The sequence below is a fragment of the Rana temporaria genome, chromosome 2 (genome assembly GCF_905171775.1).
Source record: "Rana temporaria chromosome 2, aRanTem1.1, whole genome shotgun sequence".
Classification (NCBI taxonomy): Eukaryota; Metazoa; Chordata; class Amphibia; order Anura; family Ranidae; genus Rana; species Rana temporaria.
The window spans coordinates 126826536-126839512 of record NC_053490.1 but is presented as its reverse complement, the minus strand read 5'-3'; the positions used below and the strand labels follow the sequence as shown (position 1 = coordinate 126839512).

The window sequence follows — 12977 nt, the reverse complement described above, 5'->3', positions numbered from 1 at the left end:
AGGTAAATGTTACATAGTAGGCAAGGTTAAAAAAAAAGACACAAGTCTATCAAGTCCAATCTATGTGTGTTTAATTTTATGTCAGTATTACATTGTATATCCCTGTATGTTGCGGTCGTTCAGGTGCTTATCTAATAATTTTTTGAAATGATCGATTCTCCCTGCTGAAACTACCGCCTGTGGAAGGGAAGTCCACAGCTTTGCCGCTCTTACAGTAAAGAACCCTCTATGCAGTTTAAGGTTAAAACTTTTTTTTCTTCTAATTTTAGTGAGTGGCCACGTGTCTTATTAAACTCCCTTCCGCAAAAAGGTTTTATCCCTATTGTGGGGTCAACAGTACGGTATTTGTAAATTTAAATCATATCCCCTCTCAAGCGTCTCTTCTCCAGAGAGAATAAGTTCATTGCTCGCAACCTTTCTTCATAACTAATGTCCTCCAGTTCCTTTATTAGCTTTGTTGCCCTTCTTTGTACTCGCTCCATTTCCAGGATATCCTTCCTGAGGACTGGTGCCTAGAACTGGACAGCATATTCCAGGTGAGGCCGGACCAAAGTCGTGTAAAGTGGGAGAATTATTGCTTTATCGCTGGAGTTAATCCCCCTTTTTAATGCATGCCAATATTCTGTTTGCTTTTGTTAGCAGCAGCTTGGTATTGCTAAGCCTAACATCTACTAGGACCCCTAGGACATTTTCCATCCTAGATTCCCCAGAGGTTCACCCCCTAGTGAGTAGATTGCATTCATATTTTTGCCACCCAAATGCATTATACATGTTTCTACATTAAACCTTATTTGCCATTTCTTTGCCCACCCCATTCATTTGTTCAGATCTTCTTGCAAGGTTTCCACATCCTGCGGAGAAGTTATTGCCCTGCTTAGCTTAGCGTCATCCACAAATACAAAGATTGAGCTGTTTACCCCTTCCTCCAGGTCATTTATGAACAAATTAAACAGATTGGTCCCAGCACAGAACCCTGGGGGACCCCACTACCCACCCCTGACTATTCCGAGTGCTCCCCATTTATCATCACCCTCTGAACTCGCCCTTGTAGCCAGTTTTCAAACCATGTACTCACCCTATGGTCCATGCCAACAGACCTTACTTTATACAATAAACGTTTATGGGGAACTGTGTCAAATTCTTTTGCAAAATTCAGATACACCACGTCTACGGGCCTTCCTTTATCTAGATTGCAGCTCACCTCCTCAAAGAGGGTTAATAGATTGGTTTGGCAATAACGATTCTTCATGAATCCATGCTGAGTAATGCTAATAATACAGTTTTCATTACTAAAATCTTGTATACAGTCCCTTATCATACCCTTCCAGAGCTTGCATACTATTGATGTTGGGCAAACTGGTCTGTAATTCCCAGGGATGTATTTTGGCCCTTTTTTAAATATTGGTGCTACATTGGAGAAAAGCCAATCAGCTGGTATCATTCCAGTCAGTAGATTGTCAGTAAAAATTAGGAACAATGGTCTGGCAATTACTTGACTGAGTTCCCTAAATGCCCTTGGTTGCAAGCCATCTGGTCCCGGAGATTTATTAATGTTAAGTTTTCCAAGTCTATTTCTAATTCTGTCCTCTGTTAGCCACAAGGGTGCATCATGTGATGTGTCATTAGGACAAACACTGCCGTTTTGGTTACTGAAGCCCCCCGATTCCCTTGTGATGACTGAGGAGGAGAATAAATTCAATACCTTTGCCATCTCCCCATCCTTTGTAACCAGATGTGCTTCCTCAATCTTTTTTTGCTCTCCACCGCTATCTGTCTTTCGTGTTCCATCTTAGCTACCCTAATTGCACCCTTACATATCCTGTTGCATTTTTTGTAAAGTCTGAATGCTGTTCCCTCAGCCTTGTATTTTTTGAAGGCATTCTCCTTTGTTTTTATATGCATTTTAAGCCATCCAGGACTTTTGTTTGCGCTTTTAAATTTATTTCCCAATGGGATGCATTGGATAATGCCCTTATTAAATATGCTATTAAAGCAAACCCATCTCCCCTCCACGTTCTTTGTTTGTTTCTAAGATTTTATCCCAATTTATATATTCTAGCAAGGTGTAGGAAAGTTGGCTCTTTTGAAATTCAGTGTCTTTGTGTTCCCCTTGTGTTTCCTAGTTGTGTGATTTTATACTGAAGCCAATTGCTGTTTCCTAAATTGCCCCATATTTCTACATTCGTGATCAGGTTTGTATTGTTGGTAATCAGTAGCTCTAGTAACGCCTTGTTACTAGTTGGTACGTCTACCATCTGACCCATGAAATTGTCCTGCAAGACATTTAGGAACTGACCACAAAATATAAATCCTCCTCGTTCAACAGTATCTCTAGTTCTCCCATATTGTCCGCTAGACTCCTGGCATTGGTGAACATGCCACATAGTTTAGACTGGTCACATACTGTCTTATTATTGGTTGTTCTGAGGTTTCAAATAGGACTTGTTACTATACTTACCTTGGGTTTATGTGCTTTAGTTAACCTACCACTAATGCCCCCAATACTACCCTCTGGAATATGTTGTGCGCTGACTATTTCTACCTTCTGGACCCTCCCCCCGTCGCCTAGTTTAAAAGCCCCCCTAACTTTTCGGCCATCTTTACTCCCAGCAGATCTGCACCCTCCTCATTTGGGTGCAGTCTGTCCCTTCTATAGAACTGGTTACCAACTGAGAATTCAGCCCAGTTCTTCAGGAACCCAAACCCCTCCTTACTACACCAGCTCCTCAGCCACTTATTTACTTAACTAATCTCCCTTTCTGGTGTGGCTCAATGTTCGCATAGAACACGTGCAGAGCCCGCCAGGAAGTGTGCACGGCGCTGCGCTAATAACAGCCAGGGAGACATTTCACGATCCTTGCAGCCGAGCATCGGGACAATGTCTCCCTGACTGTGATTAGCACAGTGCCGTGCTCACTTCCTGGCGGGCTCTGCAGGTGTTCTATGCGAACACGCCGGAGCTCATCCTTAACCGGTAGTATTCATGAGAATACTACAATGGAGGTCCTTTTCCTAAATTTTAGCTCCTAAGTCCCTGAAATCGTTCTTTAGGACACGCAATCTACCTCTGACTTTGTCATTAGTGCTAACATGCACCATGACAGCCGGGTCTTCCCCAGCCGCTCCTAGTAATTTGTACACCAGATCCATGATGTCCCGAACCCATGCATCCGGTAGACAGCATACAGTTCGGCACTTCATTTCTTTGTGACAGATTGTCTTTTCTGTGCTTCTAAGAATGGAGTTCCCTACCACCAGAATCTGCCTATCCTTTTCCTTCACTCCTATACTCCCCCCCCCCCCAACTCTTACTGGAAGAGTTTTTCCCCTGGCAGCTAAGAGAGTCCCTCTGCTCGCTCCAGCAGTGCGTACTTATTGGGATGCTCCAGCCCAAGATCTGCCTCCCTGGCACTTGCCCCATTATCCTTCCTGGCACTCGCCCATCTACTCGTTTCTAGTGCCTGCACCTCTTTGTCTCCACCCTCCTCTTTGCTGGCCCCTGCCAACACCTGCCGGGTATGTTTCCGGCTCTCCTTTAGTATGGAGGGTCTTCTCAGAGCTGACAGTTGCTTCCCTAGATTCAGAACCTGGGCTTACAGGGAAACAATGTACTTACATTTTACACAGCAGTATTCACCATCTATCCAGATGATCAAGGAGTGCATACATGCCGCAAGATGTACACCGAGTCGCATCTCCACACCCGCTGTGCATTGTACCAACTAATTTAATGAGGATTGGGGATTATACCCAGTTCAAATTACCTAACGACTAGCTTCCTGACACTAATACAATACACAGGTACTCAACAAGACACTACACGTGCACTCGCCGCCCACGTGCACCCACAGACCATGTGCACTCGCAGCCTACGTTCACTCGCAATACACAGGTACACACAATACTCAGCTAACAATCCCACACACGCTACTTGGACAACACTCGGGTACTCACACTAAACAGATACTTTGACCACTGTTATAATCTCCTGTTTTGCACTCTGGTTTTTAACTTGCCACTTAGTCCAGTTCAACTTGGTCTAAGTTCCAGCAAGCAAAAAGGTGATGAGCAGGCTCAAAATTTGTTCTACAGAAAGGTATATATGCCTCAAGCACCTATGACGAATTAACCACTCCCCTTAATTAGTAGGCTAAAGGAAGGAAAGAAAAAAAAGGCTGTTTAAAAAGTGACAGAGAGGTTGTTAAAAAAAAGCTGCAATGGATTGCCTTAATTTGCATAGATTTCCTCTCACTTCCTGTTTGGCTATGGGGCAGGAAGTGAAGGGAGATCTCTGCAATGGGACAGGGATGGTAAAAAACAAACTGACAGGGACTATAACCCTCCCTTACTCTATCCAAAATGAAAATAAAAAGTGTTGCCTATAGTTCTACTTTAAGCACACATTTCTGATAATTTTTTGGAGAGGACTAAGAAGATATAACCATTCCAATGGTGCAGCAAAAATATATAGCACAGTGAGGAAGGTCTGTGGTCCAGGATGATAGGACAGTCAAAATTATAAGCAGCTTGCGTTACACTAACAGTGTAGCGCAAGCCAGTGGGGACTCTTTCTGTGCTGCCCCCCTGCAAAGTGCTGACCAAGGCCTGGGCCTTGTTGGCCTAGGCCAGGATACAGCGTTGGTTCATAGCCCACACAAGAGTGAAGATTTTTTTTTGAATAGCTAAATATATATAATTATTTTTTCAACTTTGTTATTTTTATATTTTTTAGTGTGCATTAATTTCTGGCTACCTTGCAGGACTCATGCTAACGGCTCCATTAAGCGAGGGCAAAAGGACAATGCCACAGATTCTGTCTCCCTGAGAACAGGCATTGGAGTACAACTCAAAGACATCAAGGTGTTCAACAAAGACAGACAGAAGGGTAAATATGGTGCACAATATCGCAACTGACCAGTACATAAAACCTCCTTCCAAGTGCAAATAATTAATAAGGTTATAAATCAACAGTACCCCCTATTTTACACGTGAAACAACTGTTAGCTATGTGGCATTTTTTATATTTTTAGATATACTTTTTTTTTTTATTGTGTCTAGAATTTTCATTTTATTTTAAGATTTCATGTTGTCATACAACAGCAAAAATATTAACCACTGGTACAAAAATAGAATAGGATAAATAAAAAGATCTTCCTGTCTACCTATTTAAATGCACCTGTAATTGTATGAACAATGTTAAGTGGTTACTCATATTTTATAGCAGGCAGGTGTCTGTGTGCAGTTGCAGCTCTTCTCTGAAATGTCCCTCTATACTTTCCTCTTAGTTTTGGTTAATGCATGTGATGGTTGAATTTTACTAAATTATATAAGGGCAAGGGAAGGGTTGGGCCGGGCTTCATCTCGACCGCATGATTAAAGAGGAACTGCAGTCTGCTCACATAATTTGTAATAAAAACATCTTTGCCATGCTAAAGCTTCCCTCCAACCACTTTGCATATTATTTTATATATACTGTGATTCTGTACTTTCCAAATATGTTGCAGAAATCTCGCTCCACAGAGTCTGGCTGCAACCATTTTAACTGTGGGCAGCTGAAGCTGCTGCCTGTTCCCTTCCTAGGTTTACACAGACACACACATAGACACTCCCCCAGCTCTGCAGCCCTGCAGCTCTCATTGGCCCTCTTAAGACTCGTCTCCCTTCCCTTCCTGTCAAAATCTCATGAGAGAGAGAGCTGTGCATGATGTCATAAGTCTAGGCTTTTTACCAGACAAGAAACAGGAAGTGGGCTGTATAAGGTATTTACTGGCAGAAAAAAAAAATGTTTTACTATCCAAAGTTAAAACAACAAGGCCAGAGGATTTAATAGATGGGAAGTTTAAAAAAATGACTGAAGGTCCGCTTTAATTTTCCATATCAGAAAGCCAATGTTTAGAGCAGAGCTGGGCAAATTGTGGCCCCTAAGCCTGTCAGCTTCCTCACAGAAGGAACCGACAGGCTCAGAGAGGTATGCTGACAGATGTCTGTGGGGAACTGCAAGAACGGCAGACAATTTCTTTCTGTTGGCATCTGCTAGCTGCACATCCCAGGAGCTGTGCATCTGTTCTTCACTCCAGGTCAGGATTTGCAAAAATCCCAACTGTATTGATCTCAAGCACTCTCCTTTCAGGAGCCGCTCTCCTTTGCAGCTCTGCCAGTTATCTCCCTGAGCACTCAGTCAGCGTCTAACTTCCGCTTGTTCAATAAAACTTTGACAAAACAAAAAATGGAAGTTTATTGGTTTCTATTCAGAGCCGCACTAAATTTTGAACTCTCCAGTTTTAGTAAATCAACCACATGGTATTCCAATGTGTGGTTATCTAGTTGGAACCAGGAGTAGACAATGGATTACACAGATATTGATAATACATTGTATGTATATGTATAGACAGATTGAATATAACCGGTGTGATTAAAGAGCAGTTAAAACATTACAACTTGGGTAAATAGAAGCTTGGATTAGTTGCCAACCAGATGTAGTTTTATTTCCATGCAAGGACATTACTGGCCTATAGTAGTTTCAGAAAGGGCAGAAGTTAAAGTGATTGTAAAGTGTGCCACCATAGGAAATTGCTTCCTATAAACACACACCGGATGGCTTGGCCGCACCACCTGCTCCATCATCACTAGATTTGGTAGACTGCATTAGAAGCAAATGGCTCCCCCTGCTCTCACTGAGTCCAGTGAGGGGAGAGAGAGCACAGAGAAGGAGAGAGAGCGAGCACGCGCGCGCGCGCGCGAGAGAGAGAGAGAGAGAGAGAGAGAGAGAGAGAGAGAGAGAGAGAGAGAGAGAGAGAGAGAGAGAGAGAGAGAGAGAGAGAGAGAGAGAGAGCAGCGCCAGCGCCAGATCAAGATCAGGCTCAGGTAAGTATTTGAAGAGGGGGCTGGGGAAGCTGAAAATATATATTTTTTTACCTGAATGGATAGCGCATTATTTATCAGAGTTAAATAAGGCCCTGTGTAGGATATATACTGTACATCTTTGGGCTTTTTAAAAGACAGCTGAAATGATATGTCTAGCGTAACTGCTTAATAACTTGAGCATGCTAGTTGCCTGGCTGTCATACTGGCCCATGTGCTTCAATATTTTCATGTGGTTCTAAAGTCGTAAGATTTTTTTACCTTAATGCATTCATTGCCCACCCCCAAATACCTAAATACTTACCTGAATCCAGCGCTGTGGAATTGCAGGTAAGTATAACATATTTATTTTTAAGAAAAATGTATTACCTTTACAATCACTTAATATGGCCATCCATGAGCACATATGCAGATAAGGTTCTTCATAGTTTTACCAGCACCCTCAAAGTTTTCCCATTAGCACAGACAGCGCTGACTGGGGGACTCCCTCCTGTGAGCAATTGTCTTCTCCCAGTGGGGGCAGGCGGGGTTAGCAGTCCTTGCTGGGAGAAGACAGCGATTATTGCTACCGGCTATAGCAGCCGCTAGCATTAATGGTAAGTAAATCCGGCAGGCTGGTTGTACCCAAGCTGATCGATCGATCAACTTGGTACATTCAGCCTGCCCACACACAGTTCGAATCTCGGCCAGTTCCTGCTATGGCCGGACTTAGTGGCTGGATCACCAAAATGAGAACTGATGAAAGAAACTCTAAATAGGAAACTAATATAGCCATCACATGTAAAAATTGGTAAGCTGCAATATAATGTTTGCTTTTGGGTTTAATACTGCTTTAAAACTATAACATCTTAAACAATATTTGAAATTGTTTACCACTATAAATGTTTGTTTGCTTCTAGATGACATTAGAGATTTCTGTAAGTTTTGAGAATAAAAGGTGTTCAGCAAATAGAGATTTGTAGTGCTGAGCTTGTTTTCTATTTCACAGGAACCAATGTCTGTGCTGAAAATAATGGTGGTTGTCAACAGCTGTGCCTGTACCGAGGTGGAGGTCAACGTACATGCGCTTGTGCCCATGGCATGCTGGCAGAAAATGGCCTTAGCTGCAGGGAGTACGATGGTTACCTTTTGTATTCAGAACGAACAATCCTAAAAAGCATTCATTTATCGGATGAAAGTAGCCTCAATGCCCCTGTGAAACCGTTTGAAGATCACGATCATATGAAGAACGTAATCGCTTTGGCATTTGATTACCAGGAAAGTGACAAAGGGGGACCACGCATCTTCTATAGTGACATCCACTTTGGTAACATCCAGCAGATCAACAACGATGGGACTGGTCGCAAGACGGTGGTGGAGAGTAAGATTTTTGTTCTGCTAAATACAGTTTAGGGTTGGGTACTGTGTAACTTTTTTTGTTTTCTGCTATTGCTGTAAAATAAAACTATTCAGTACAATTTAAAAGGTAAATTGCAGTTACATTTCTAAAACTGCACAGGTGTTGCCTAAATCTGCAGCAACTGGCTTTGTAGGGCACAAGGGTAGCCTAAATATGCCAATGCCATATGCGAAGTGCTTATTTTGCTACTGTTAAAGTTGAACCCCGGGAATTCAAATAAATGTACAGAATGAGTTTCCAGAGGGAATTTTTTTTTTTTTTTTTACTTTTATGTTGCTGTTCATAGAGCTAGAAGCCCTGAAGATGGTGTCATCCATGGGCGTGATAACGCGAGTGATGACTGGTGTCAGTGGAAGCTTCTTAGGCTTGCCATACATTATATAATTTTTTTGTACAATGTTCCTTTAGATTTAGCATAACCATATAATATAAGGTCAAACCTAAACACTTTCAATTTGTATACAATCAAGCAGGCCCTTGCACTACATAGTTGAAGGTAAGTCTAAAGGAAACAGAGTAAGAAAATTCTATAATGTATGGCCAACTTAACCACTTGTCGGCAGAATGGCTCGGCTGGGCAAAGCAATGTACCTGTCATCGGGAGCAGTGATCACTGTCATGTCACTTGTAGCCCCCCCCACAGTTAGAATCCCTCCCTAGGACACACTTAATCCCTTCATCGCCCCATAGTGTTTAACCCCTTCCCTGCCAGTGTCGTTTATACAGAGATCAGTGCATTTTCATAGCACCGATCTCTGTATAAATGACAATGGTCGGAAAATAGTGTCAAAAGTGTCCGATGTGTCCGCCATAATGTCGAAGTCATGATAAAAATGGCAGATCACGCCATTACTAATAAAAAAAAATGTATAATAAAAATGGCATAAAACTATCCACGATTTTGTAGATTTATAAATCTAAAAATAAAACTACTATTGCCTGGGTATGTTTTGCTATTTCCAAGAACTGCCATCAAGGCAAAATAATAACTCATTCCATAAAAAGTGTTTTATGGACAATAATGTTTATGCCCATATGTAATTAAAAAAGAGGTGATGTGTATTGCTTAAAAAAAACAAAAAGATTTCATACAGGGAAATTGTCCTTTTTATTACCACAGATGTTGGATCAGTAGAAGGCCTGGCCTATCACCGAGCATGGGACACCCTGTATTGGACCAGTTACACTACATCAACAATTACTCGGCATACTGTTGACCAAAACCGTTTTGGGGCCTTTGAAAGAGAGACTGTAGTCACCATGTCTGGAGATGACCATCCTCGTGCCTTTGTTTTGGATGAGTGTCAAAAGTGGGTATTGGTTTCTCTCCTTTTGTGTTCCTCTTTGCTGATTTAATTTGTTTTCCCGCTACTTGAACTTTTTATTTTAAAGGTTATTTTTTTTTACTATACTTTCTTGTATATTGAAAAACAGCACAGCTGATATTTTCACCATAAGTACAGCAGGAAGTGCATGCACCACCTAAAGTATGTGTAAACCATAACTGAAAGGCATTTGGTTTGCTGAAGCTTTGTGTATAATAAACAGTTGTCTGCATTTTTGACTGCTTAGCATTTCTTAGGGTGGGGTTCTTAATGATGACAACAATGGACCGGGTCTGTTTAATGTGTGTTAGTATGACCTCTTATAGCCTTCATGTGACAGCATGGTGACAACACAGGAGCATACTTTTGTCCCCTACAGTATAACAGGAAATGTTAAAACAGAATTTAAGTGCAGCACAATATAAACAGTCAAAAACGTTGACTAAAAAACAAGTCCCAGACAGAGTAAATAATATTGAGTAGAAGTCCAGAGACGGTGGACAACAGGTCCCAGAAAGCCTTCACCAGTGAAGATAAAATCCACAATCGGTGACAGTCCCTCCACCTCCGGTCTTAATATCTACTCTCACCTTAAATTGGTTGTAAACCCTTACAGACCACTTTTACCTACAGGTAAGCCTAGATTGGGGCTTACCTGTAGGTGCAAGAAATATTTCCTAAACCTACACGGTTTAGGAGATATTTCCAAAAGACATGCACCGATGTCTACGGCACATGCGCCATAGACAACGGTGCACTGAGCGTGCCGTTACTAACGGCGATCATGCCATCAGTGGTGGCACCCGTGCGCATGAGCAGGAGTGATGTCATCGCAGGTTCAGCCAGTCATAGCGCCGGAGCCGCGATACGAGGAAGTCACTCTGGGGAAAGATGGCGGAGGTGAGGAACGAGCACCGTTGCGGGGACTTCGAATGCATACTAGCTCATTATGCATACTAGCTCATTGTGCCTTTTTCTTGCAGGTTTTTTTTCCGTTTTTTTTTTCTCAAGGGGGTTTACTTCCTCTTTTTAGGCATGGACTCCTGAGTTAACAGGCAGTCATGCAAAAAGATCTCAATAATCAAATGGTTAACATGGACCATATACTTCTTTCCAGTCTCTTCAATTCTCAGTAAAAGGCGCCAGACCATATATAATAAAGAAAAGATCTAAGTGCTCACTGTTTGACAGTATAAGTTTTAATTGTTTCCAAACACAAACTACTCACATATAAGTCGGTTTGATACAGCAGTTTGTTTGCTTCCGAAGGATAGCAGTGGGTGACGTTGTACGCAGCTCCTCCTCCGTACTCGTTACGTTCCTGTGAACTTCCTCAGCGGGGTGGAGCTTTGGCGTCACCCATCAATCTATTTATAGAGAGCCGTTGTTCTGGCAACAGCGCCACTGTTATAGCAGTATAACAGGAAATGCCTGAACAAGGAGCTTCATGGTAGGATCACCAGCTATTATGTTAAAGATTGCTGCAGTTTGAAATAGATTGAACGTGACATTGACATATTTTTTTTCATACTTGGGTGGATGCCGCATCGGTTTGATGCTGCATCTATCCCGTCCCCCCCCCCGACGCCTCTAACACTGATAATTGAGCGATCGAACACCACTGATCACTTGGTTCTCACAGCTCCATGAACAGAGAGCAGCTGACTGTTAGTCAGCCGCTCTCTGTTCTGCCCCTCCTCGGAGGGGGCAAGAGCGGCCAGCTTAGGCTCTCAGCGGTTCGCTGAGCGGGGTGTTGTTCCAGGGATCTGGCGGATCCCAACTTCCATTGTTGTGATGACGCAGTGACTGGACCGACTCTGATGTCAGCAGAAAATCACAGGAGTGCAAACTAAACTGTACTTTTGTGATCCATATGAGTAGTACAGCCAAACAAGCTGGCTGTACTTCTCCTTTAAAGCTTCTAATGCCACATACACATGACCTGTTTTCCCATTGGGGGGAAAAAAACAATGTTTTTCCCGACAGAATTCTGCTCAAGTTTGTCTTGCGTACACACGGTCACACCAAATTCCGACGGTCAAAAACGCAGTGACGTACATCACGTACAACGCCACTATAAATGGGAAGTTCCATTTCAACGGTGCCACCCTTTGGGCTACTTTTGCTAGTCTCGTGTTAGTAAAAGTTTGGTGAGAGACGATTTGCGCTTTTCAGTCTTCGTGCTTTTCAGTTTGCTACAGCGTGACAAATTTGCTATCTCCATTACGAACGCTAGTTTTTCCAGAACGAGCGCTCACGTCTCATACTTGATTCTGAGCAAGCGTGTTTTTTTGCGTGTTGAAATTGCATACAGACGAATGGTTTTCCTGCTAGGATTTTTTCCTGATGGGGGAAAAAATAGATCCTGCTCTCTTTTTTTTTTTTTTTGGCAGTTTTCCTGGTGTCAGAGCATACACACGGTTGGGATTCCTGGCCAAGCTCTCATTGGACTTTTTCCAACGGGAAAGCTGGTCGTTTTTATTGGGGATACGATTTTAGTGATTGAGCCAACATATACTTTATTTCAATTTGTAATGAGTTTAACCTTTTTCTCACCTCTTACCTGTCCAGTACAAATATCACATTCCTTCGCATGTTTCTGAATGTTACTCAGACATCTTTTGAATATTACTGTATCTGTGTCTTCTATAGCTTTATGTTCTGGACCAATTGGAATGAGAAGCATCCTAGCATTATGCGGGCAACACTCTCAGGCGGTAATGTGCTTTTCATTATTGACCGTGACATCCGAGCACCCAATGGCCTTGCTATTGACCACAAAGCTGAGAAACTGTACTTCTCTGATGCTACTCTCGACAAAATTGAGAGATGTGAATATGACGGTACCAACAGACAAGTAAGTCTTCTATCGTAAACATCTTGAGACAATTTGAAAAACTGGGTGATTCCACGTTCGAGAGTGACACCTTGGTTCTGGGCTTTGAGGAAGGTCAATAATTTAAGCCATGCTTCAAATATCAGATTATGGGTTTAGCTAGTCATTGAATTTTTTTTCTTGAAGTGGTTGTAAGGTCGCATGTTAATTAGTTTGATTCTCTCTGTTTTAGGCCCCTGTTCAGTACAGTGTGTGTATTTTTTTTTAAATTATAGTATGAGTATATATAGTAAGTATAATTGGAGGAGCTGATATTTCCGTCTGATGAAAGAAAGCTAGCAGAGGGAGGTCACGTGTCTGCATAGCAGGGCTCTGCAAAGAAGGTATTAACCATTATCATTTTAGGAAAACGCACACACACTGTACTGACCGGGGACCTAAAACAGAGAGGATCAAAGTAATGAATACATGTTTCTTTATTTTACAAGCACTGGAGCGGCTGCAGAGAATAGAATTACACAGGCATGAGAGGAGAGGAGATTGGCCCATGCACAGA

At 42.3% G+C, this 12977-nt stretch overlaps 1 protein-coding gene across 1 annotated transcript in view; it reads left to right on the top strand.

The window, feature by feature from the left end:
* Positions 1 to 12977, top strand: part of LRP1 (LDL receptor related protein 1) — a 447299-nt gene that overhangs the window by 342013 nt on the left and 92309 nt on the right. The window contains exons 40-43 of the mRNA XM_040340947.1: positions 4761 to 4885; positions 7850 to 8221; positions 9381 to 9570; positions 12238 to 12442. Of these exons, the coding sequence (XP_040196881.1) occupies positions 4761 to 4885; positions 7850 to 8221; positions 9381 to 9570; positions 12238 to 12442 (892 nt within the window). The remainder of the gene's footprint in view (positions 1 to 4760; positions 4886 to 7849; positions 8222 to 9380; positions 9571 to 12237; positions 12443 to 12977) is intronic.